The sequence below is a fragment of the Aricia agestis genome, chromosome 17, assembly GCF_905147365.1.
Source record: "Aricia agestis chromosome 17, ilAriAges1.1, whole genome shotgun sequence".
Classification (NCBI taxonomy): domain Eukaryota; kingdom Metazoa; phylum Arthropoda; class Insecta; order Lepidoptera; family Lycaenidae; genus Aricia; species Aricia agestis.
In genome coordinates, this window is record NC_056422.1 from 13,969,815 (window position 1) to 13,995,890 (window position 26,076).

The window sequence follows — 26,076 nt, forward strand, 5'->3', positions numbered from 1 at the left end:
GAAATGTAAATGGTGGGTGACTGTAACAATTCTGTGAACGGCGGTGCGAGGTTGAAATCTGCCACCTCCAATTCGTGGATGGCCTTTGGGTGCTCTGTAAATTAATTCCATTTGATATCGGAATTGACTGGGAATATAGGGCTAAAGAAGAAAATAAATGTCTTTAATCTTTTATTAGTATTTACAATACGATGTTATTTTTTACAAAAACATTGAAAAAAGAATTTATTAAATTGTATAAATAATAAAAAATATAACAATAAAAAATTAAATAAAGTTAAGTAACACATTTTTAAAAGTAGAGACTAAACAAATTAAATACGAAGAAGACAATCAACTACTTTCTCTTTTCACGTTTATAAAATTAAATTTTGACAAAAATTAACCATTAACAAATATAATAGTGGGACTAGAAATTCTTTGGCAACCGATACAAAAGTATTTTATAAGTTTCATCAATAAATTGCACATTTGTGTAATGAATAACAAAGAAATGCATACCTTCATTACTAGGCACTCAAGTTCTCTTAACCTAGGTATTATACAATGTTTGAAGATTAACGACCTGTTGACACTTGACTATATTCAAATAATTTTTTATTTTTGCTCGCTCCGCTCGCCAGTTTTTATACGAAACTAAGTACAATGTCAATAAAAACCTTTTACAGCTGATATTCCAGCATTACTTACAAAGTACCAAATTGGGTATAAAAACTGAAAAATAATAAGTTTTACAAAACAGACAACTTAAAATCAAGTAAAATAATATTTACAGACCAACACGTTAACAAAATAAAAATAAATACTTAATATTAATTTATACACACAAATTAATGTCTTTTAATTTAGAATACTTAAAGATTCTACAATCTACTGCCAAGAATTAGTAATATTAATGAAATATTCAAAATAGACGCTTTATTTCCTTCCACCGATCACAGTCAGCCTTTCGACACCATTAACCATACTCGCACGTCATCTACATTCATGATATCTTCCCGATGATCTGCTCCCAAGTCTTGATCTTCTTTAAAGCCTCTCTCGCTGCACCAGCCATCAGACCCTCGGGGGAGTGCGGCGACTCAAAACCCAGGATCAGAGCTGACTCCGATAGGTAGCCCACGATCTGCAAATAAAACAGTTATTTTATTATTACATACTAAATTAATTTTATTTAACCTGTTTTCTTATGTACAGTCTGTTATTAATCAGATATTAAATAATATTTAAAAGGAAAACCAGTTAAAAGCTCACATTAAATGGGACTTTCGCAGGGTCATATTTTAGATCCCATAATTGATAATTTATGCAGCATAGACCTCGGTTTGTAGAACATGATTCAAACATTAAAACTAAGTAGATAATTTATTTAAAGTATTATATTATACCTCCTTCAAGCGGCTTCTCAAGCAGTCTTTGGTGATGGACTTCCTCTCAAAGTCTCTTGTGGTCAGCACCATTAGGGGAGCATGGAGCTCGTACAACGTGATACCTGTAAATGACAATTACTTGGCTACTAAGTTGATACTTTTTCAGGACAAAAAGTAGCTTATTTTTAATTCGAACTATATCTACTACCATGTTAAATTTTGTCATTATTTTATTTAGTAAATTTGGTAAAAAAGTTTTCGTTACTATTATACCTCTCAAAAGTCGTAAGTGATTCATGGTCGAATATAATATTCCTTACCTCGTAACCTGGAGTATCCCGGCTCAATGACATCGAACACCTTCATGAGGTTTCGACAGATTTCCAGTTTGCGGTTCAGCAGCGACTCCGGCATCTCGTGGATCATGTACTCTGATACCTGGGTTAGAAGATGAATAAAAATTATAGTATGTTCTGCATGTAAGCGTACTATCTTCGCTAAACTAAAGGTCAAAAGAACTTCAAATTTAAGGGCTTTTAAAAATAAAATTTAACTTTAGAGTAATTTTTTTAAGTTTGATTAAATCTAAAAATCTTTACAAATGTAATTTGTGTACGTTCTGTATGTACAGTCACTATCTATCTCTTATCCTTTTGATTGTTCGTTAATTTGTCTTTAGGTATCTGATTGCGGCTATAGAATATTAAAAGAAATATTACGTATGTGAAAACTTTTAAGTGGCCTTCATGTATGTGTTCTTCTGTTTATATTTGTATGTAGCCGTAAGTTTTCCGAATTTAATAAAATAAAAAATAAAATAAAAATGTTGTAAGTTATTTAAGTACTTAATTTAATTAATCGTTCGTTACGGAGTCGCCAAGCGTTTTAATTATTTCACCTCTCACGGTCCTATCTGTGGTCCCATCCTTACTGGCTGTTTCAAAACACTATAATAATAATAATAATTGTAATAGCCTTTATTTGACAATCTTACTTATTAAAATTACAATATATATATATATATATATATATATATATATATATATATATATATATATATATAATTGGAATCTCGGAATCGGCTCCAACGGTAGTAAATAGGGGGTTTCGGGGGCGATAAATCGATTTAGCTAGGAATCATTTTTAGAAAATGTCATTTTATTCGTGTTTTATCGAATACCGAGCAAAGCTCGGTCAAAAAGCTAGTTGTTTTTTAATTATTGACACCAGACACACAAAGATTGACTTGCTTTTCAGCATAGGCCTCCCCTGAAGCTTGCCATAGGACACGATCGTGTGTTTTTCTCATCCAGGTAGATCCTGCCTCTTTATATCATCTTCCCATCGGTGGCGTTGTCTCCCTTTCTTCCTTTTATATTGTCTTGGGCACCACTCACGTGCTCAGCCCATTTTTCCCTTTTATTTCTCATCATGTGCCCTGACCATCTCCAGTTTAGTTTTTTAATGAGGAATGTTATTCCGGTTCTTTTACGAATAGTATCTAGTCTTATTCTGTTATGTAATTTAACATTTTGTAAGCTTCTTTCCATACTATGCTGACAGATTTTTAATTTACGTATGTTATTTTCTGTTAAGCTCCATGTTTGGCATCCATAGGTCAGAGTGGGTAGAATACATGAATCGAATATTTTACTTTTAAGTGCAAGATTGATGTGTGTTTTTTACAATTTCTTTGAGCGACCAGTACCGTTTCCATACTTTACTTACTTACTTACTGTGGCGCACCGCGCAGCGCACAAATTGAGTCTTGGCCTCTGACACAAGCACACGCCATTTCTTTCGATCCTGTGCGACATCTTGCCATGATTCGGCTCGTAACGCCTTCAGGTCTTTTTCTACCTCATCCCTCCAGCGGTATCTGGGACGGCCTACCGGTCGTTTGCAGTACCGTTTCCATGCTAAATTGATTCTATTGTTTACTTCATTCGTTGTGAGGTCATTTGGTGATATTATTTGGCCAAGATAAGTATATTCTTCCACGTATTCGACTAGAGTACTTCAAAACACTGGATACATCCAAATAGATGGTGAGTGGTGACGTCGGTTTTTTCTTCATCAGAAATAACAGCTTTCATTTACCTTTCCATACTGAGTGAGTGCAGCGCGGACAGACACAGGTAGTGGTTGGGGTGTACCACGTTGCGGTACTTCACCAGGTAGCCCTCGAACCCGGACACGTCGTTCGCGTCTATACCCTCCAGCTCCTCTGTAAAAGTGTAGACTGTAGCTATACGAGTACCTTCCCATACAGCTGGCTGAGGGAGTGCAGCGCGGACAGACACAGGTAGTGGTTGGGGTGTAGCACGTTGCGGTACTTCACCAGGTAGCCCTCGAACCCGGACACGTCGTTCGCGTCTGTACCCTGCAGCTCCTCTGTAAAAGTGTACACTGTAGCTATACGAGTACCTTCCCATACAGCTGGCTGAGGGAGTGCAGCGCGGACAGACACAGGTAGTGGTTGGGGTGCAGCACGTTGCGGTACTTCACCAGGTAGCCCTCGAACTCGGACACGTCGTTCGCGTCTATACCCTCCAGCTCCTCTGTCAGTCTGAAAAGGCCATAAAGTATGCTTGTATATTATTTTTTGTACTTTAAACAATGCACTATTTTTGGAGGTTCAGCGATGTTTTAGATAATTTTCGTAATATTAAAGGGACCATGTTATTTTTTAGGCTACTTAACTATAACTTCATTTTAAGAGGTCGGCATTCAAATCCTTGATTATAAAAATAGGGCTACCTCGACCTCAATCAGTCACCTTTGAATTAGATATGCGCACTCGCAATACAACATCGTCTGCAGTCGTCGTTTATGCTTTCATCGTATTAAAATATTTTGAGGCAGCCAAGTTATAACTTTTAATGCCAACTGGAAATACTTAGAAATAAACTTATGAAGAATTTGTATAACAATAATAATCTTAATTTACCTCTGCAGCAGCAGCTGTATAGCAGTGACAGGCATCTCGTACGCACAATGCGTCGCGACGCACCGCCACGGCGCGTCTCGGCGCAGCGGCGCGGCAGACAGCACGCGCGCGCCGCACCGCGGGCATACCAGCGCGCTCGCCTGCGTGCCCAACTCGGTCGCGTCTGCGCACCGTGCGCATGCGCATTCGAAGAACTTGCTTAGGCGTAGGTGCTCGCGACGTTTTAGGGTGCCCTGGAGTAAGTTATTTTTTAGGGATTTAATACAGGTGTATGAGAAGGAAGTAAAATATATTATAATGATATTGCTGCTAGATTATTTTTTCGTTTTAACTATGGATATTAGTATTACAATCTCGCGAAACCCTGAAACCTTAAGGGTGAAGCCAAACAAGCGTAAAGTTTTATTTTTTTCTTCAAAGGCTCACAAAATTACGCTCGTGTGAATCAAACAGGACTTTTTTATGAAACTGAATGCAGCAGAATTAGAATTTACAGCAGAAATTTTGCTACTCATAACTCACAAATTACGCTCGTTTGGCTTCACTAGGGTGAAAGAAGGTGGCTCGATGAAATTAGGAATTCGCAGTTATTTGATTAAAGTGATAGTAAGCAACCTGCCAACCAGCGCCCACCCTGGGCGCTGGTTGGCAGGTTGCTTGGATGAACTTCTTATATTCGTTAATAGACTGGCGAGTTAGTGTAGAGGCTGAGTGTCCCCACTAAAAATACCAAAAGTAAATATAATATTATACCTGCAGCGTATACGCGTAGCACAGCGTGATCAGATCTCCGGGCTTGTGAGCAACGGCAGCGCGCACGGTGAGCGGGCGACCACGTGCACGCTCAGCGTCCGTGTGCGTCGTGGTCGGCGCGCACGCGTGCGCCAATAGGAACGCCGTACCGTACAGCGCACGTGCGTTCGCGCCCGTGCCGCCCACTTCGAATGCGTTTACCTGGAAAAGTAACATAATATTATATGTTTCAAATTTGATAAATCGTGAGCATTTCGTGAGCATTACTTTCCAATTCGCCCATATGTTAATATAGAGTTGCCAAGGTTGGATAGGAGCGCGGTAATAATATAATAATAAAGGTGTGGGAATAAAACAGAGAAGTAGCGATCAATTAGCGACAGTTCAATGTACGAATTCTATATGCTCCTGACCTTAGTCATAAAATACGTATTTATATTGCCACTCCCTTCTTGTGTTTTGGTTATGTCCTGAAATCCGACTTAAACATCAGCTCGCACTGTGCGATTGTCAAATTCAAATCTACTTTGGGATTCTTTACACAACTCGACCTGAAGTTGCTAGTTTTCATGTACCAGCAAAAGTTAGCATTGGGAAGGAGCTCTGACTATTCTCACTTCTAAACTTTGATACATAATACAATATTTAATTTTAGCATTTACCTCCAATATCCCGCACACGGTGTGTATCTCCTCCTCATTGAAGCCCATCTTCCACTTCTTCAGCCGGTCTACTACCAGCCTCTGGTTCATTGGCCATATGTCTCCTCTGGCGCGGCGGAGCTCGTTGTGCGACTCCATGGTGGATATCACTGCCCACTTCGCACCATCTGCTGTTTTGAGGAGGAGACATCTGAGGATTGGTAGTGGTCTTACAGATCTTTTCTTAAGAGGAGTATTTGATGAGTAGAGGTGATGTAGAGACGATGAACGGAAGTATAAAGTTGATGAATCATTCTTTGAGGTGGATGTTGACTGTTGAGCATTGGAAAAGCGATGTATAGAAGACGAAGGGAGGTATAAAGGAAATGAGAAATATATACGGAGCTATCAGTTATTTTAAAAATGTAGTTAATTGCTAATTGTAATAATAAAGCGATTCTGAAATATTGGCTAATGATGGACAAGTACACATTGAATAAAATCACAAGTTGGTGATTGCATAATATTATGATCGCCGTTTGTAACAATATTTTGACTGTCCATAGCTCAACAAAATCAAAATCAAAAAAAAATATTTCCAAATAGGTTAACAAAGTTGACACTTTTAGAACGTCTTGTACTTGTACATGAGGCCTACCACCGGTTCGTGAACTACCCCGCCGAGAAGAACCGGCGTAAGAAACTCGCACGCAACCAACGTACAGAAGTACTGACACCTTTGATGGTAAAGTTTGCGAAAAATTGCAAGATTTACAGATGATGCTATTAAGTAACTTTTAGAATATTTACCTCAATGGCATGAGAGCGTGGTAGGAGTCTTTAAGGTCTTCCAGGTTGGAGTAGTCTGGTGGTACAGCCTTCAGAGCCTGGCACTCATACGTAGAATGGCCTGTGTATTTGCCCAGGCCGTGGCAGGTGCTGCTGCAGAGAGGCCACTTGCAACCAGCACACCTGGAAAAGGCAGAAGAAACTAGGTAGAAAAAGCATTTGTTGTCACAAATTGCTCGACAGATATAGGAAATTGCTACTAGAAGGTGTATTGTAGAGTTGCACCAATTTCTCCAATGCTTAAAAGCGATTGCTGAACTATTGTTCAAAAATTTGCTAAATTTGGCCTTACAGACACTTTTCTGGCCATAAAATAAAACGAAAAACATAGCACAAAATGAAAGACAGATACTGTGTCCATATTTACAAAAGCTATGTAAGATCATAGCCTATAGCAAATGGCTTCAGGAAGGTACTTGAAGCAACTCACTTGACCAAGCTGCTTTCGTCCAGCTCGCGGTAGCAGCCGAGGCAGATCAGCCCGCAGCCGGCGCAAGGACCCACGGCCAGAGCTGGTTCCGACATGATCACCTCACCGGGCTTGATCTCACGAGTCGCCACCACGTATCTGTAACCATGAATATAACCTAAGGAACCTATCAGACAGAGAGCGGTCACGCATTCAAGCGTTCTGCGTTCGAGCGGTCAGTCAAACAGGAGCAATTCTGACGCGGTCAGAACGCCCCATGTGTGAGTATTTTTATATAACGTAATACAACACAAGGATCGCAAAACTGACCTCTTAATCGCTTGACCTTGCTTGATCTGGCTTGTCCCTAAGTTTACTGCTGAGCGTTAGATTATCAACAGCAGTGGTTATATTACAATACCGTACTTAGACAACAAGCAAGTGTCATTCATTTTATACTTTAGACACCAAAGTTTAAATGCTACAGCAACAGAATTTGCCACAGGCTACTGTCCACATTTTCCGACGTCGCTCATCGTGTTGTTTATTTGACCTATCTATTTATTTACGAGTGTATAAGATTATTTTAGGGTTAAGAGCAGTAGATTCATATTTCGATTCTTATAAAACTAAAGTTTACTGACCTTCCCATAACATCAGAGTGTTTGATCTCATAGCATAGTTCTTTCTTCGGTGTATCTTCTGGAACCGATTCTTCTACCTCTTTCTCTGCTTCTATAACATTCTCTTTGTTTCTTCCGTCATTCTTTCCCTTCTTCTTATTCTGTAACAGAAAACAATGATGACATCTATACTAATATAATACTCGTATTATGATTCTGCAGAGTTTGTTAGTTTGTTTGTTTGTTTGAACGCGCTAATCTCAGGAACTACTGGTCCGATTTGAAAAATTCTTTCAGTGTTAGATATCCCATTAGTCGAGGAAGGCTATAGGCTATATTTCATCACGCTAAGACTAACAGGAGCGAAGAAATAGTGGAAAATGTGGAAAAAACGAGGGAAATTATATGAAATTGCTTATTATCTTAAGATTCTTAAGAACTACTGGAGCAATTTTTATGTTATTTGGCAAACATGAAGAATAGACCACGTTAACGGACATAGGCTATTTTCTTGCGGAAAAATGTACGGTTTCGTGAAATTCCTAAATAACGCAAGCCAAGCCACGCAGAACATCTATATATAATAAAATCGTAGGAAAGTCAATGCTGTACATTGAATATTTCTGTACAATAAATAATATTTGGGACGTGATCTACTATACTAACGCGGACGAAGTCGCGGGCAACAGCTAGTAAAATATAATCGTTTCGATATTTACTAGTAGGTACTTATTTAAAATTTTCGGGTCGTGGAGTGTTCCGAAAATGCTGGAACGATTCTTATGAAATTTTGTAGGATCGGATAGGCTCGAGTTTGAAAACGTCTATTTCTCAAACTCGGAAAACGTATAATGGCAAAATGATGTTTTCCGGATCGCATAGTACCTAATAAATAAATACAGCTGCAGTGACGTCGATGTCGGTAAGCATAAACTAATAGAAAACAAAAGTGTATGTATTACTATCATTTTAATGTGATAACCTATTTAAAATCATCAAGATGATCTTTGAAATGAGGCTGACTTCACAGCTATCCGGGACGCGTATTTACAAAGGCTAATAAAGGCGTATTGCCAAGCCACTATAATAATTATAAAATAAAGAAAACTATTGATAAATTCACTGAATGTTGATTCAAATTACAAAATAAGTTGAAGGCTTGGCTTGAATGTGATCTGAAAACTGTTTACGATAGATATATTGCATCGCTATGCAATATTGCTTGGCTCCTTTTATTTGGTGGGATTTCATTTTTTTTTAAGGTTTCTTTTTTTTCAGGTCACGTTAAAACTTTTCTGTACTTAGCTTAGCACCCATTCTCTGTCTCTAGGTATATATTCTAGGTCGTAAAATTAATTGATAATAACAGGTAGGTACTTCTACAAAGTACAAATTCTATGACGATAGCCCAACAACTTTATTTTATATATTATTCAATATTCCTGCACCGATGTTACTTTTTATTGAGACTTACGACCTATTCCAGATTTTTAAACCATAATAATTATACTCCGCAAACAAGCGATACTGCGATATAAAGGGAGTGCTACCATCATACCATCTATGGAGCGAGTATGGAGTGTACATCGTAATTCGCAGTTCTGATTTAATTTATATTTTAATCGAATTTAATTATCATAGTTTCATTGTTAACTTTGTTAACACTATTTTTCCTTTTGTACGTAAAATAATTATTATGAAGTCGAAACTCATTTTTAATGTTCTTGCAAAGCCACAAACATAAAAATATTTTCTTTTATTTAATAAAGTTATATTATACTTTTCAGTTTTTAGGTTTCCTTGCCCAAAGGATGAAAACGGGAGCCTATTCCTAATGAGTCTAGACTTCGCTGTCTGTCTGTCGTCCGTCCGTGTGTCACGAGGCTAGATCTCGAGAACCGCAATAGCTAGATATTTTAATTTTTTACAAGTTATTTACTTTTGTTGTCGCTATAAAAGCTAATAGTCCAACTAAAATAAAATAAATGATTAATCGGGGGTCTCATACAACAAACACGTTTTTTTTTCCCCTTTTTTGGTAAAAGTAAGGTTTTTGAAAATTTCAGAAAATACTTAATTGTATTTCAACTTTAATAATAAAGTAATAAAAAGTACATTAACTTGTGATTTGAGGGGGGCTCCCATACAAATTTACTGTTACGGAACCCTATGTACGCCTGTCCGACTCGCACTTGGCCAGTTTCATAATTTTTCCTTTCATTTTGGATAACGACCTACCTTGTTGCCAAATTTCAAGGTTCTAAGTCTGCTAGAAGTACCTTAGAATTTTGATGATCTGTCAGTCAGTGAGTGACAAAATATAGTAACTTTGATCATCCGTAACTATTAAACTATTTATCGAAATGTTATGTAATTTGGAGGTTAAGCTAGTTTTAATACTTGCTCCTAGTCACCGAAATTCTAAATCCCTAGCTTTGTTAACATCGAAGATAGAAGGGGTGTGAAAAAGCCGCAAACCGCTTCGAGAAAAGTATGCTACGGCCGTGCCTTTGCTAAAAAGCTTGGCTGGAGCACTGCCGTGCTCCCAGATAATCATTTTTATCAAATTCACGATTTTATTACTTTACTTAGGTAGTATTTTTACAATTTAAACATAGTTGGTAATAGTCAGTCTTATTTATTAGTATGGCACATAACATTACACAACTACTAGGTTAGTACTTGAATTTTTCTCAAAGTCATTAGTTATATGTCTACTTTAATATTTAATAATAATATTAAAATAAAATAAAAAATTTAGGAGGGCTCCCATACAAAAAACACAAATTTTTGCCTAATTTTGCTCTATAATGGTACGGATATAGTTTAACTTGGGTTTGATAATTTTTTTGTTGTTTTAGTACTAATATCATGTTACATACCAAATATCAGCTTTTTAAGACTTCAGGAAGTACCCTAACAGTTTTGATGATCGGTGAGTCAGTGACCAAATTGTGGGATTTTGGACACCTATAAAACCTAAAGTATAATAGCTACGATATTCAAACTTTGCGCATTTAATAACTATACCCATGTCACTATATCTAAAAATTTCAACTATCTGGCATTATTCAAACCAAAGTTACGAGGGTTCAAAAATACGACGAAACGATTCGAGAAAAGGTAGGTAGTGCCCTTGCGCGCTTCGCTTGGCTCATCTTGGCGGGGGCACTCCCGTGCCCCCAGATTTACAAAGAAACGGCTACAAGACGATAGTCACATTTCGTATTAAAATACCACACATATCGATTTACAAATGGAATATAAGTATTGTTACTTTTGTATGGCAGACCGCCAGAGTTTTGGCATTGAACGCATAAGGCAGACTGACGGGGTTAAACGTGAAGATTATTATCAAGGTATTCGCAGAGACAAATTGAAATAGTTACTAGAGAGTTCAAAGAAAACTGTTTATGGAAAGAAATAGAAACATGTGATGATTGGAGTTAAACTTTTTTGAGATGGGTTGTAAGATCAAAATCTTTTTCTGAAAAAGTGTAGACCGAATAGAAGGAATAATCCCTATCCTTTATTACAGCACGGTTTCTGTTGTTTCGTTTTGACTTCTCCTGGCATTCTCAGAGTGTAATCATTTGTTTTTAGCGTTCCGTACCCTAAAGGTAAAAACGGGACCCTATTAGTAAGACTTCGACCATCTGTCCGTCTGTCCGACTGTCTGTCTCCAGGCTGTATCTCAATAACCGAGCCTATTAGCTATACTTCTAAAATTTTTACAAATTATTTTGTTGTTATAACCGAAATACATATATTTCGGTTATAACAACAAAAATACCTACTAAAAATAAAATTAATATAAAAGGGGATCCCATACAACAAACATGATTTTTTGGCTTTTTTGCTCGATATCAATAACAGCAACAGGTAGGCACTTGAAATATTGACAAAACCTTCAATTACTTATAATATTTGTACTTTAAGAATTAATAATAAAATTAAAATAAAATTGATATTTAATTAAGGGGCGAATTTAATTAAGGGGAGGGTAAAAAATAGTACCTAATTAGCAATAAATTACATTACAAATTGTACACAACTACTAATCGTAGTAGGATTAATTAATCTCTTTAATAAACACAATATATTTTCAATTTTAAATAAAAATTGATAATTTGGCAAAATTGCATAGTGGCAAAATAAATATGTTAATAATTAAAAAAAACTCACATAGAATATTCTGCGGAACATAACAGAAGACGTTTTCATAGAAACTTAGTATTGAAATGATGTTACGCTATGTATTTGCGTACCACTCGACTCGGGCAATAAAAACTATATTACACATGCAATCTTTCGTTTTGTGTAAGGACTGCTGCAGAAGGCGAAAAATATTGAAAAAAATATAAACAGATGAACATAATATTATAACCTCCTCCTTTTTGGAAGTTGGAACAAAAATAATGTTATTTTTGTGCCACAATAATTAGAACTCTACATTTTCATAATTAAATATTACCATGGCCCATACCCTACTATTATAAAAAAAAAACTTGAGAGGTGTCAAGGTACACCCGAATGGAACGAAGTTACTTGTTATATAAAAAATGTATACTTACATATTATTATATTATATACACTCAAAAAAAATATTAAAAAACGCCATCTAGTTGACGCACATTAATACCATCAACGCCCTCTGCCCCTACTATGCAGATTGCAGGTACTAATAAAAAAGTGTCGAGGTCAAATTTCGTTCTGTCTAGCCTCGTTTCGTTAACGCGCCATAAGGGACTTCGTCCCAATATGTAAAATTGTATTTCTCTGTTTCTCTGTTACCTCATCATGCTTAAACTCCTGAATGAAATGAATCCTTTGTCCAAAAAACATAGGATATTTTTATCGTGGCTAAATGTACGTTCAAAGTTCAAACTTGCAAACTTGCCCGCAAGTTCCAACATATGAAAACATTTTCTGTAATAAGTAAGTATATTTTACGAAAATATAACAAACCGATTATTAATAAATGGATTGTTATATACGACCAACGTTCAGATTCTATAAATGGAAATCATTACGTTAAAAATTCAAAAACCATGTGTACGTGGTCTTATTATAAAAATAAATATTCACGGTATACGTTTATAGGTGAGTGCCACTGTAAAGCTGTCCGTCTGTTTGTTGTTGTAATAATGTTGTATTAATGTATTCGAATAACCCTCTTAGGCTTAAGTAGGTAATTGGTACGTTATAATGCATTGGCAGCTAAACGCTTATAATATGCAGAAGTTAAACTTTTAACGAGCTTTCATGACCTACTAGGTATGGACTATGGAGTGTAGACATTTGGTTTGCACTCGAGGTTCGATCCCGGGAGGCGTGTACCAATGAGACATTTTCAGATCTCAAGTATACGGATGCTCATACGGTAAAGGAAAACATCGTGAGGAAACCCGCACATGGTTGGTCCCAGACGTATTGTCCCTATTTAATTATTTTTTTTTAATGATAAATAAAGGGGCAAACGAGCAAACGGGTCACCTGATGGAAAACAACTTCCGTCGCCCATGGACACTCGCAGCATCAGAAGAGCTGCAAGTGCGTTGCCGGCCTTTTAAGAGGGAATAGGGTAATAGGGGAGGGTAGGGAAGGGAAGGGAATAGTTGAGGGTAGGGAAGGGAATAGGGTAGGGGTTAGGGGATTGGGCCTCCGGTAAACTCACTCACTCGGCGAAACACAGCGCAAGCGCTGTTTCACGCCGGTTTTCTGTGAGAACGTGGTATTTATCCGGTCGAGCCGAAAATTCCATAGAGTAATTTTATAAAAGGTACTAAGGTAGTTCATTCCTATGGATCAGATCGACTATGGTGCGAGAATTGCGTGCTCGGACAACGGACATTTAAAGTTTGTTTCCCAGGCTTGAAGCTACAGCATTTGAAGGGTGGTTACTTGTCTCGGAAAGTACTGTATAAACCAACAGGCAACAGGCGGACCGCGGTCCGTTTGCGGACCGCAATAGGTAGAATCTCGGACCGCGAAATATTGTAATGTATTCTATACCAAGTATCAATCAAGGTATACGTATAAGTACCTTTATTAATTAAAATAATATTTTTAAATTACATAAGGACAATTAGTGTGTTTTTTCTGGACCTCGTTAAAATTTTCCCACATTTTCCGGATGGACCCTACCTAAACCCCTTGCCGACCCCTGGCTATAAACCATCCACAAATGTTGCAAAGGCCTGATTTTAAGATATAAAAATGTTTTACTGCAGGACAGTGAAACTTTTTCAAAAACAGTACTTTCCGAGAGAAGTAACCACTCTTCAAATACTGTGCCTGTTTGTCAAGAAAAATTAAATTTTCGACTAAGGAATAACTTCGTTTTAACTTTTAACCAACATAAGCCTGACAACACTAGCTGATGCTGATGTATTCTAGCTTCTGTCAAGGCGCCCGCGCTGACAGAACACTGCGGACAGCCGTCATTATCACGTTCGCGTTATTATTAGCACGTCAATTCCCATCGGGAAATGTGGACGGAAGTTCCGATATTCTGTGTTCCAACTTTTACCATGGGCGTACCTAGGTAGGGGCAGAAGATAAAATAAACGTCAATTTTCCTGGCAAGTGGAAATTGAAAACGTGTTACTTACTCTGCGTAAAATTAAGTGTAGGAAACAAAATATCTTTTCAGTCAAATTAATAAAAGTCAATTTTCATTATTTTTTGTTTCAATATACCAGACCGACCATCTTATCGAAACAGGGCCCGTACCACGAAACGATTTTGAGACTCAAACAATCGTACGAGAATGTTGCGTCCTACTGTAACAAACCTGAAATGACGTTGTTAGAGCAGGACGTGGCATTCTCGTCCGATTGTTTGAGTCTCGAAACCGTTTCGTGTTACGGGCCCAGGTATGCTGACCCCCCCCCCCCCCTAGCTAAAATCCTGGGTGCAACAGAACAAACTTATTAATACTTAAGGGTGTGTATCTGTCGCATATATAGAGTTCACTGTGAGGGTATCGAAGCTAAAAGAGTCACTTTTGACTCCTTAGGGCTGCTACTTTCACACTGTTACTTAGATACAGGTTGTTAGGGTGAACACCGTTATCCTTAAAACCATTAAATGAGCCCGTCAAAATGAACAATTTTTTCTGCGTCGTCCGTCGTCATACCCATACAAATTGCAGATCCGGGCAATTTGTATGGGTATGAAGACAGCATTTTTTTTGAGTTCCCAGCATTGTTCTCATAGAAAAAGTTGTTCATTTTGACGGGCTCATATATTTTGATGATGTGTTCACCCGAACAACCTGTATAAGGGCACGTATACACCCTAAAGTATTCTGTATATTATCAGTTATCTTTGTGAGGTACAACCTGAATGCATAGCAGAATTGGCAACAATTTCTGCAACAATGTACAAAACACTTTGAACAGGTATTATACGTGGGAGAGCCATGCTTCGGCACGAATGGGCCGGCTCGACCGGAGAAATACCACGTTCTCACAGAAAACCGGCGTGAAACAGCGCTTGCGCTGTGTTTCGCCGAGTGAGTGAGTTTACCGGAGGCCCAATCCCCTACCCTACCCTTTTCCCTTCCCTACCCTCCCCTATTTCCTTCCCTACCCTCCCCTATTTCCTTCCCTACCCTCCCCTATTCCTTTGTAAAAGGCCGGCACCTGCAGCTCTTCTGATGTTGCGAGTGTCCATGGGCGACGGAAGTTGCTTTCCAGCAGGTGACCCGTTTTTGCTCGTTTGCCCCCTTATTATATTAAAAAAATATATTGCTAAGAATTTGATTGAAGAGCTTGATATTTAGGGCTTTGGAGTAATAAGATTATCTACTCTATTTGGCACTGGTATTTGGCAAACTCTAGAGTTATTTTAGATTTTAATAGATTTTATCACTGAAACGTTGTCTATTTTGGCTGGCTAGCCGTAACTTGTAAGGCGCAGCAGCTTCTAAGTACTTAATCCATATTAATAAAATGCGAAAGTGTGTCTGTCTGTCTGTCTGTCTGTCTGTTACCACTTCACGCCCAAACCGCTGAACCGATTATGCTGAGGATGGAGATACTTTGAGTCCCGGGAAAGGACATAGGATACTTTTTATCCTGGAAATATGGACGGTCCCCGTGCAATAAACGAGTTTTGGCGCAATAGAGTTGAGAGTCTCATCTATGTAGTTAAATTACTAAGTTTCAGGCAATTAAGAATAAATTTATTTCATCCTCTTTTCCATTATCCTCCCAACAATAACAACAACAACAAACAAGACGTAGATTCAACCAATCTACGTCTTGTTTGCATCATTATAGCTTTGTTCAGCTTAAGAACTACAAAATGGTTAATTGAGTCATTAGCTAGATGATCTATAGATCTTTGTAGCGATATATCATATTTGTCATAATATACGAGTATACGCGCTTGCCAATTCCCTCGGCACTGAAATAGATGAACTTGTTAATGCTCAAGGGCTCAGGTATTCGGAATTGTCGCGGATTTATGTCAATAGGGGATTACTGGGCTGGAACTTGTCTGGCCCTTAACATACTCTATAGTCTATGTTAAGGGAAAGGGAGGTAAGCAGAAACTCAACAACTTTGATTGTTCATGACTATATGACGCCCGCAACTCCGTTGCGCCAAAATTCGTTTAACGCGCGGGAACCGTACTTTTCCGGGATGAAAAGTATCATATGTCCTAGCTCGGGACTCAAAGTATCTGCATACCAAATTACACAAAATCGGTTTAGGGGCTTGTCGTGAAGAGGTAAGAGATGGGCAGATATACAGATAAACACATTAGTATATTAGTATGAGAGTATGGTACATCTGTGTTTACAAGATTTAATAGTGACATAGGGTGCACATTAAATTCTTGTTCATAAATAAAATAAAACTGTTTTCTTTCTAAGTTTTGAAACAAATACTTTCAGAATGTCTGCGTGTTGACCTACCACCGGTTCGGGAACTTACCCTGTAATATGAAGTTTACTAACCTTTTTTTTGTGTGATTTTTTATTCATCTTGTAATCTGAAACAAAAAAATGTAATTATTTTAATCTAGTGGCTAGGTTCTTATCTAACATAATATTATAATTGAAAATAGTTACAACTAGTTACAATATACGTGGGAGAGCCCTGCTTCAGCACGAATGGGCCGGCTCGACCGGAGAAATACCACGTTCTCACAGAAAACCGGCGTGAAACAGCGCTTGCGCTTCGCCGAGTGAGTGAGTTTACCGGAGGCCCAATCCCTTACCCTATTCCCTTCCCTACCCTTCCCTATTCCCTTCCCTTCCCATCCCTACCCTCCCCTATTACCCTATTCCCTCCCTACCTACCCTAAAAGGCCGGCAACGCACCTGCAGCTCTTCTGATGCTGCGAGTGTCCATGGGCGACGGAAGTTGCTTTCCATCAGGTGACCCGTTTGCTCGTTTGCCCCCTTATTTCATTAAAAAAAAAAACTGAAAAGACGCTTTTCAGCTGAGCGATGTACCTACGCAAATCAAATTGCAGACAATATAGATATAGTAGCGTAGGACAAATCATAATATGAAAGGCACTATAACTTTTCATTTCAATTCATTTTAAATCTCGATTTAACAATTTCCAGTTTTGAGAGCAACAAGTAGGTATTCAAAGTTTTAAACGCATCCAACATGTATTCATCCTCCTGACGCCTTACCACAAGAATCCCACTAAACCCCGGTCACATTTTAATTTTAAACTGGGCCGCTTTTGTTGATGATTCGTTGGCATTATGAGGTCAGATTCTTACGTAGGATTTAATAGTACATGACGCCATTTTGGAATTTCAAAAGGCGGGAAAATTACGCGTCGCTTTGAAAAAATGTCTTCCATTCCAATTACCGGTTTGTCAAAATATTTTAAATCTAGAATGTGGACTTTTTAATAATTATAAATGGCACTGAATTAATTAAATGTGGCGTTTAAAAATATTTTGCATGAATAAAAATATGTAGTTGGGAACGTTCTGAGAACAACTTTCTGTTTCCCAATTAATGAAAATCTTTACTCATATTCCATCTCTATTTAGAAAAATCCTACCTAAAGATTGTTTTAATAGGAGACTCCTAAATTAATAAACATAATGAAAGTTTTCAACATTCTATTGCATCTGCAGTTTATTGAATATTAGGTGACAGTCGGAACTGTGTTTCGCCAAAAATCGTTTATCGCGTGGGAACCGTACATTTTCCAGGAAAAACGTATCCTATGTCCTGTCCCGGGACTCAAAGTATTTCCATAACAATATTCAGCAAAATCGGTTCAGCGGTTTAGAGAGGTAACACACAGACACACTTTCGCATATCTATAAGTAATATTAGTTTGGATTCGTATGCTTTATTAAATGATAATAGATTAGGTTTTAGGTAATTTATGAGCATGATGAAATATGTTATTACGTCTTATAACATTAAACATTTTAACTCGTAAATACCAAAAACTAGTAATATTAGGTAGGTAAGAAGTAGGTACACTATACGCAGTGATGGATTAACCCTTAATCAACTTAAGCAATTGCCTAGGGCATCACGTCTGAGGGGGCAGAGGCGGATCTACTATATGGCTTTTTGGGCTGCAGCCCAGGGCCCCGCGAATACAGAGGGCCCCCAACCGAACTGAAACCAATAGACGATATTGTCAATAATAAAAATTATCTAGAATTAAAAAAAAACCGATCATAAGGTTATCCAAATACCGTAGACGTTACGTTAGTAACATAGAATATCATTGAGACGAACATTTAGTGAATGAGTGCATTCAGTTAAAATCTTACTTACTGCAGTCAAAGACAGAGTCTTACACCTCTTGCAGTGAAATTTTTTGGCTAATTTATGAAAAGAAACTTGTTGATGTTTTCCCAAACTCAGTCTTAGATAGCCCATTTATCGAGGAAGGCTATATGTTATCACGCTGAGACTAATAGGAGCTAAGAAATATAGGAAAATGTGGAAAAAAAAATGGGAGGAAATATATTTGAAAGGGCTTATTTGAACGCGCTAATCTCAGGAACTACTGGTCCGATTTGAAAAATTGTTTCAGTGCTATAGGCTATATTCTACAGCCATTGATTGCTTATAGGGCATCAAGTAGTCTTAATCCGTCACTGACTATACGCTCTAAATACTGGAATATAACCTAAGTTCCAAAAGGAGCCATTCGGAGAACTAATTTAGAGCTTCTTCGTTAAGAGGATACAACAGGGGCTAGAGAAATGAAAAAAAAGTACGTGTAATATCTATAGCTGTCTCCCTTACCTCAAGCCTATACCGCACAACGCGATAGAGACAACTGCAGAAAATCCAGAAAATCAACGATTCGTTGTCCCCTGATTCCTTCTCCAAAACTTAACCGATTTACTTTTTTCATTAAAGATTAAAAAAAGGCTTGAGCTGTGTTCCTATGTTTTGCTTTTTTTGTATAATCTAGCCAAATCTGTTTTCTGGACGTTTGAACACAGTGGAAAATCTGGCCATTTTTTTGGGTTTTTGAACGTTCATATCTTATTTAATAATTAAATTATGAAAAAAAAGAAAACATAGGGACATTGTATTAGTGGCCGTTGATATTCAGGAAAAAAATTATAACTCTACTAGCATTATCCAGGGAGGAAACAGGGGACAACGTTTGTATGGAAAAAAGGGCGGTGTGGAATCCTCTTAAATCTCTAATGATTCAGGCTAGCATGATATATGACCGGACTACGAACAGAGAAATACTATAATATACCGTTTTATACACACATTGGCACATTTTCAAAGAAAACTAGTCATTTTATAGTTTATAGCGGATATAACAAATTCACTTTATTACAATAAGCTAAATAGAAATAGATGAAAGCGGTGTAGCTGTAGAATGACTTGTTCGTAATTTAACCGCTTACAAGCTTAATATAAAGAGCTATTTGGTAATCTGTGACAAAAGTTTTATGTTGAACGCATTTTTTTATTAGTTGTCACGTGCCTACAAAAGTGATAATATACTTACATAATATTGTGATAAACGCAAAAACGGAATACTCAATAATTCTCTCTTTAGACTATTAAAGCCTACTTTTTTGAAAAAAAAAAAACCTAAATTGAAACATCAGCTATTAGGGGAACGCGGGTAAAAACGATGAAAACGCTCAAAATGCTTCCTATTTTAAGCGTTTTGATCGTTTTTAACGCTAAGTGGAACGCGGTGGTAGAGTTGTAGAGTTTATCACCTGTACCATGAAACTTTTTTTCCGAACTTTGATTTTAAATACCGTCTGTTTAAATAAGTTATAATTAACCGTATTTTTGAGAACATATTACAACATGGCAATCCCAAACAGCCTAGAAAGGCTGTAAAATAACTATATCATCATTATTATCAGTCTATCGCCGTCCACTACTGAACGTAGGTCTCTCTCAGCGAGTGCCAAACATCCCGATTTTTGGTAGCCCTCATCCATCCACTGTCACCACCTTCTTCATATCGCTTCGTTATTCCGTCGAGTTGCAGGCCCACTCTACGTTTGCTTAGGCCGTGCGCCCATAGGCCGTGCGCCCATTGCGACTTTTTGTAGCGTTGCAGTTGCGATACCTGTGCGCGTAACTGTCGCATATTTGCATCGATACAGTCGCAATGCAGTCACTATAGTTGTGTGTTTGTATGGGCTTTGTATGGAGTTACAAATGCGACTAATGCGTGGAGCGAGACAGTACTTCAGTCCGGACCAACGCCTACAACTCTACAAGGCGCAGGGGCCGTACCACGAAACCGTTTTGAGACTCAAAGGCCGTGCGCCCATTGCGACTTTTTGTAGCGATGCAGTCGCGATACTGTCGCATATTTGCATCGAAACAGTCGCTAGGTGTGTGTTTTGTATGGAGTTGCAAATGCGTCTAACGCGCGTTAGTAGTGATGCAGTCATGCGCTTCATAGTCGCGCGACTGCATCGCTACTAAAAGTCGCAGTGGGCGAAGGCCCAAACAATCGTACGAGCATGCCGCCTCCCACTCTAACAAACGTGAAATGACGTTGTTAGAGCAGGACGCGGCATTCTCGTCCGATTGTGTGAGTCTCAAAACGGTTTCGTAGTAGGCCTACAGGTTCGGCCTCATATGGAATATTGTTCTCATCTCTGGGCAGGTGCGCCAAAATACCAACTGCTCCCTCTGGATCGTATCCAACGAAGGGCTGCTCGAATTGTTGACTGCCATAGTGTTTCAAACAGCTTGGACCCCCTGGAATTACGCCGAGATGCAGCTTCACTCTGCATCCTCTATCGGTTGTATCACGGGGAGTGCTCTGAGGAATTGTTCGGAATCATACCACCTGCAACTTTTCGCTATCGTCCCACGCGAAAAACATACCATCCTCATCACCTTGATGAGTGCCAGTCTTCCACAGTGCGTTTTTCGCGTAACTTTCTGCCGCGCACTGTAAAACTCTGGAATGAACTGTCACCAGCAGTATTTCCGGACCGATATGACCTGCAAACCTTCAAGAAAAGAGCGTATTGCCTCTTAAAAGGCCGGCAACGCACCTGCAGCTCTTCTGATGTTGCGAGTGTCCATGGGCGACGGTAGTTGCTTACCATCAGGTGACCCGTTTGCTCATTTGCCCCCTTATTTAATAAAAAAAAAAAGTGATGCAGTCGTGCGCTTCATAGTCGCGCGACTGCATCGCTCCTAAAAGTCACAGTGGGCGAAGGCTCTTACTGCGGTCTGGTCTTACTCTAATATATTTTGTCTGTCCTTCTGCAAGCGTGGCTGGCCCACGGCAATTGTTTCCAAAAAAATCTTATCTATTTTAAACCCCACAGGCCACATACTTTTGTTCAAGAAATTCGTAATCGTTATTAAAGAATGGCGGCTTGGCAGCTTGCTGACCATGAGCTGCACGCCAGTTTGTCTTTTGATGTAGTTGTACAAACGTCGTTTAAGCTTTAATTAACAGACCAAACAGCGCGGCAAGTGAGCGGCGAGCATTGAACCAGACGGCTTATCTGTCACGCAAATAGCGGGAAGGCGGCGTGTACACGCGGAAAGGTCGCGCGAGAAATTCGAAATTTAAAATTTGATATTCGAAATTCAGTATTCAAAATACTTTCAGAATAGACCCGCGTGGTGCCAACGACGCTCGCGAGGACGTCTCTTCAAAATTTAAAATACTTTCAGTGGTAGTCCCACCGCGTTTAGCCTACCACACTTGCGCTGTTATTATAGTCTCCCAACTTTGTTGGAAAACTATAACAATATAGGCAATGATGAAATACTCAAAGCAGATATTATGTTACTACCGCGCGCGTTGTGAAGCTTCAAATACGGCCCAATTGGGCCGTCTGTTGTCTGTCTGCATCGAGCGCAGTCACGAATGTGCCGCGTCTTGTCTTACCTAAATAAATTGAAAATGACGTCGTGCGTGTATCGAAAATGTACCAATTATGATTCGAAAGTAAACAAAACACATGGAATCTCTTACTTGATTGCAATAAATACCTAAATTATTTACATTTTCAATTAATTTTTCGAACAATCTCAATTGTTCGAAAAATTAATTGAACCCGTTTGCTCGTTTGCCCCCTTGTTTCATTAAAAAAAATATATGCTTTATTATTGCTATATAAATAGTTTTTGCTATACTTAGATATATAAATCATATAATCTTATATGTAAGTATATAAAATTCTCGTGTCGAAAGTTATGCCGCGTACCTACTCCTCCGAAACGACTTTACTGATTTTAACCAAATTTTATATGCATATTCATTGGGTCTGAGAATCGGCTACTGGGTACTTTTTATATTGATAAGTGCATTTGTTGCATAAATAATAGTAAATTATTACAACTCGAGACTGACGACGACCATTGTTTGTGCGACGGGATAGCGATGGACGTTGCCATGGTGACATATATTTAGTCACTTCAATAAAATAATATGGGCGAAATACTTTATACGGCAAAGAAACGTTTGCCGGGACAGCTAGTATAATATTATTATATCTCGTCGTATTTTATCAGAGCACCCTAGATATGAAACATCGAATTTAATTTTAGAACATTACTTTGTTCTTTGACGAGGACAGGACGGGATGTTGCGTTTAGTTACAGACAAAGACAGACGGCTTTCAATCCATAGTAATATTATAAATGCGAAAGTGTGTGGGTCTGTCTGTTGCGCACCGCTGAACCGACTTTGCATAAATTTAGTATGGAGATACTTTGAGTCCCAGGAAAGTAAATAGAATACTGTTCATCCCAGAAAAATGTGCGGATCCCGCGCTATAAACGAGTTTTGGTGCAACGGAATTGCGGGCGTCATCTTGTAGATAATATCTATCTATCTATATCTATACATATTATAAAAAAGTAGCTTTTTTCCCTCATGTCCCTTTGTTCCCTTTAATCTTTAAAACTACGGAATTTGTTGATTCTTTCAGTGTTAGATAGCCCATTTATAGAGGAAGGCTTTAGGCTTATATATTTTATCACGCTAAGACTAATAGGAGTGAAGAACGATAGACACATCACTTTCGCTCTATCTATATTCTATACACAATGAGGATAATTTGCGTATAAGTACATATTACATAGCAAAATTTTTTTTTATCACCATCATGACCTAATGTCAACAACAAAAGAATCACAAAAAGGAAGTCTTGATAAAATAGTTCTAGGACCTTATTTTTCATACCTTAAGTCGCTTCGATTGCAGGTAGCTGTTTTAATCGCACACAAAACATGTACTGAGTAAAACTAGCGGTAATATGACATTCGAGGTGTTAGAATCGGGCTTCTGCACAATGTACATAAATTGTGCACCACGCTTAACATGTAATCGCACTGCAGCGAATAGGGGAATAAATCAGCGACTGCGGCTCGCGAGTTGGCAGCGAGATGAGGTTAGGTCGGGGGTACACGACCGACAGACGAGGGGGGGGTGAGCCAAGATCTTTTCTTTATCGCTTCTTTATAGAATCGCCGATCAAAATGTATGGAATGACGAGTCGAATGTTAATGTTGAGCCCCAGCACGGCCCGTCTCAGTGTGCTCACTCCTTTAAGGGGGCGACTAACCCTAAAGTGTCGATTTTATAATTCATTTTTATACTTGAAAATAAGCCCCAAATTGTTTCATTTTCTAAAATTAGATACTACATTATATTTCCGAAAATTCGATCTGAGCAAAAACACGATATCTTAAAATTTTCTCGATAGAAAAAAATCACAAAGATGCATCTAATTTTCACGAATTTTTCATTTATTGCCATAACCGTGCATTGAACTAAGTTAATATTTTAACACATTGTATAAAATTCTATCATTGAGAGATCGACCTAGCGGATTCTTAAAATATTGTATATTTATCGAGTTATTGAGAAAAAACTAATTTGTCAATGAATCCGCGTCGTCCTTTTTCATCTGGCATATGAAAGACGGGCGTGAGTGTGAAGAGAGAAGGACGATGTTTGATTTTTGGGGTTAGTCGCCCGCTTAATGAACGCTTATGTCCTTACTTTTTGATCGGCGATTCTATAACGAAGCGATAACGAAAAAGTCTTGGCTAAATGGTGAGGGCTACTTGAAGATTGGCTATGGATATGGATTTCATGGACAGACTTTTAGGAGGTTTTTCTTGCATGTCAAAACTCAGGGACATGCCACCGAAATTTTAGTGGGTAGGGGCTACGGCCTACGTCCACTACAGTCTTTAGGGCGCTGAGCGCAGCAGAAACCCACATACTTGCAGGAAGGACCCCCATTCCCCGCAAGATGTCAAGGCATTTACTAGGCGAAAAAAAGGGGGGCCAGTTGTAAATACATAATATCCGAAGCATGAGAATGGACCCTAGGTTAGAAAATTAAACAACCGAAGGACTTAGAGAATACGAATATCGTTATAAAGTACCTAGATATATTTTGGTTAGAATTTTAACCGTACAACATTTGAGAAAGTGTGAGATTTATTCCACAGGTAATGGTTAACCCGAGATCAAAAAACAAAAAATGATGCCAGTTAATATATCAAATTAATAAGATGCTGGAAATAAAAAAATGAAATAAGTAACGATATTTACTACCAGCACTGCATTGCAAGTCACAGTAGCCTTTGCATCAGTAAATCAGTTCATATTCACATCCTAATTTCAAATAACATTAACTGCTTCTAAATCACTCAATCGAAAAAGTTTTGAGGTGAGGAGGTAGAGCGCTGCCTCGGTAGAGCTAGAGCAGTATTTCCCAAAGTGGGCGATAACGCCCCCTTGTGGGCGCTGAAGGTCTAAAGGGGGGCGATGTGGGACACAGAAAAAAATAGGGGCGTTGAGTAGAGGCTTGAGGGTGATTTCTTTCATCTGTATGCATTTTAAATTGAAACATAATTTGTTCACAATGTGGGCAGTAAACAAAATAAGTTTGGGAACCCCTGAGCTAAAGTGACGCATTTTAACGTTTTATTATCAACATTAAATAAAATATCTCAATCAAATGCTTACAGCCGCCAAATGTGGCGACATAAATAATACGAACAGTAGGACGGGGAGATATGAGATAAATATTTATAAATACCCCAAACGTTTCCCGTTGTTCGCAGCGACGTTGTTTTATGTTTTAACGCACATTAACGATCATTTGGATGTTTCTTTTACGTGTTTCACAGATTTCCTAACAACATGCAATTTTGGGTTTACGTAGAAAAATATTAAAAAGATAGAAAAATTGTGTACCTATTTTTTGTTTCCGTATTTATTAAGCAGTAGTTTCTTAACAAGAACTGAACTAAAAGTTTTTGTTGCTAAGTCTTACTTTAGTTTCCTAAATTTTATTGTTTTTGTTTTGTTCCGTCTCAAACAAAAGTTAGCCTTAGTACATACTGTGTGCACTCGTCCTTATGATGTTATATTCTGCATTAACTGCTTCAATAGCGTTTTGTAAATCTTACAAGTCAATACAAACTACTAGAACATTGTGTTATAACTAGCTCATCTTTAACTATATATAGGTAAGCGTAAAATTATTATCTTCAATATAATATTTTGTAAGCCATACTTAACAGTTTTAACATCCTATAAATAAATAATAATATTATGATGAAGTTATAAAGTCCATAGCTGAAATACCGTCTTGCCATCCACAGTAATTTTAAATAAAAATTTCCTAGATGGGATAAAAAATATGTAAGTATATCACTCACCTTTGAACTACCACTGGTCAATTAACAAACAAAACGTCACTTAAAAACAATAATGGCGGCAAAACGCGCGCCAAAACCGCGCACTCCGGGTACCCGCACAGAACTGGGACTTGACACAATAAAAGCGTTCAAAGGCTGGTCGCCATCGCTACGTAAATTTCGTAATATCCATACAAGATTACAGGGACATTTCTTGGACTCAATTTGGCAAGAGATGCGAAATCTTGACCGTTCGCTCTTTTGGCGCCAACAATGATTCCAAACGTTGTTTCTGCTTACTGACATTCAAAATTCGAATCGGGGAAATTGTATACGAA

The 26,076-nt window shown here is 38.2% G+C and overlaps 1 protein-coding gene across 3 annotated transcripts; it reads right to left on the reverse strand.

Annotated features, from left to right (window-relative positions):
* Nucleotides 1–308: 308 nt before the first annotated feature.
* LOC121735194 (SET domain-containing protein SmydA-8) lies at nt 309–25,890 on the reverse strand. Of its 3 annotated transcripts, none has more exons than XM_042125915.1 (12): nt 25,760–25,890; nt 16,567–16,601; nt 7,617–7,756; nt 6,994–7,131; nt 6,525–6,686; nt 5,736–5,925; nt 5,074–5,274; nt 4,321–4,553; nt 3,798–3,939; nt 1,691–1,808; nt 1,389–1,492; nt 309–1,126 (listed from the first exon to the last, which is right to left on the reverse strand). In XM_042125915.1, the coding sequence occupies exons 2-12, from the start codon at nt 16,591–16,593 to the stop codon at nt 986–988; spliced, it is 1,596 nt and encodes a 531-aa protein (XP_041981849.1). In that variant the 5' UTR covers nt 16,594–16,601; nt 25,760–25,890; the 3' UTR covers nt 309–985. The 3 variants fall into 3 exon arrangements, with proteins under 3 accessions (XP_041981849.1, XP_041981850.1, XP_041981848.1); XM_042125916.1 differs by lacking the exon at nt 25,760–25,890 and adding an exon at nt 23,262–23,358; XM_042125914.1 differs by lacking the exons at nt 16,567–16,601; nt 25,760–25,890 and adding an exon at nt 11,781–11,821.
* Between the last annotated feature and the right edge of the window lie 186 nt (nt 25,891–26,076).

Bases quoted from the DNA above. Each gene is read 5' to 3' on its own strand.
- LOC121735194 (XM_042125914.1), bottom strand. From the start codon at position 11,819: ATGAAAACGTCTTCTGTTATGTTCCGCAGAATATTCTAT. The intron at 3,940-4,320 runs GTAAATTAAGAT...TGGCCTTTTCAG, and splicing joins ATACAGCTGCTGCTGCAGAG to ACTGACAGAGGAGCTGGAGG. The intron at 1,127-1,388 runs GTATAATATAAT...TTTTATTTGCAG, and splicing joins TGAGAAGCCGCTTGAAGGAG to ATCGTGGGCTACCTATCGGA.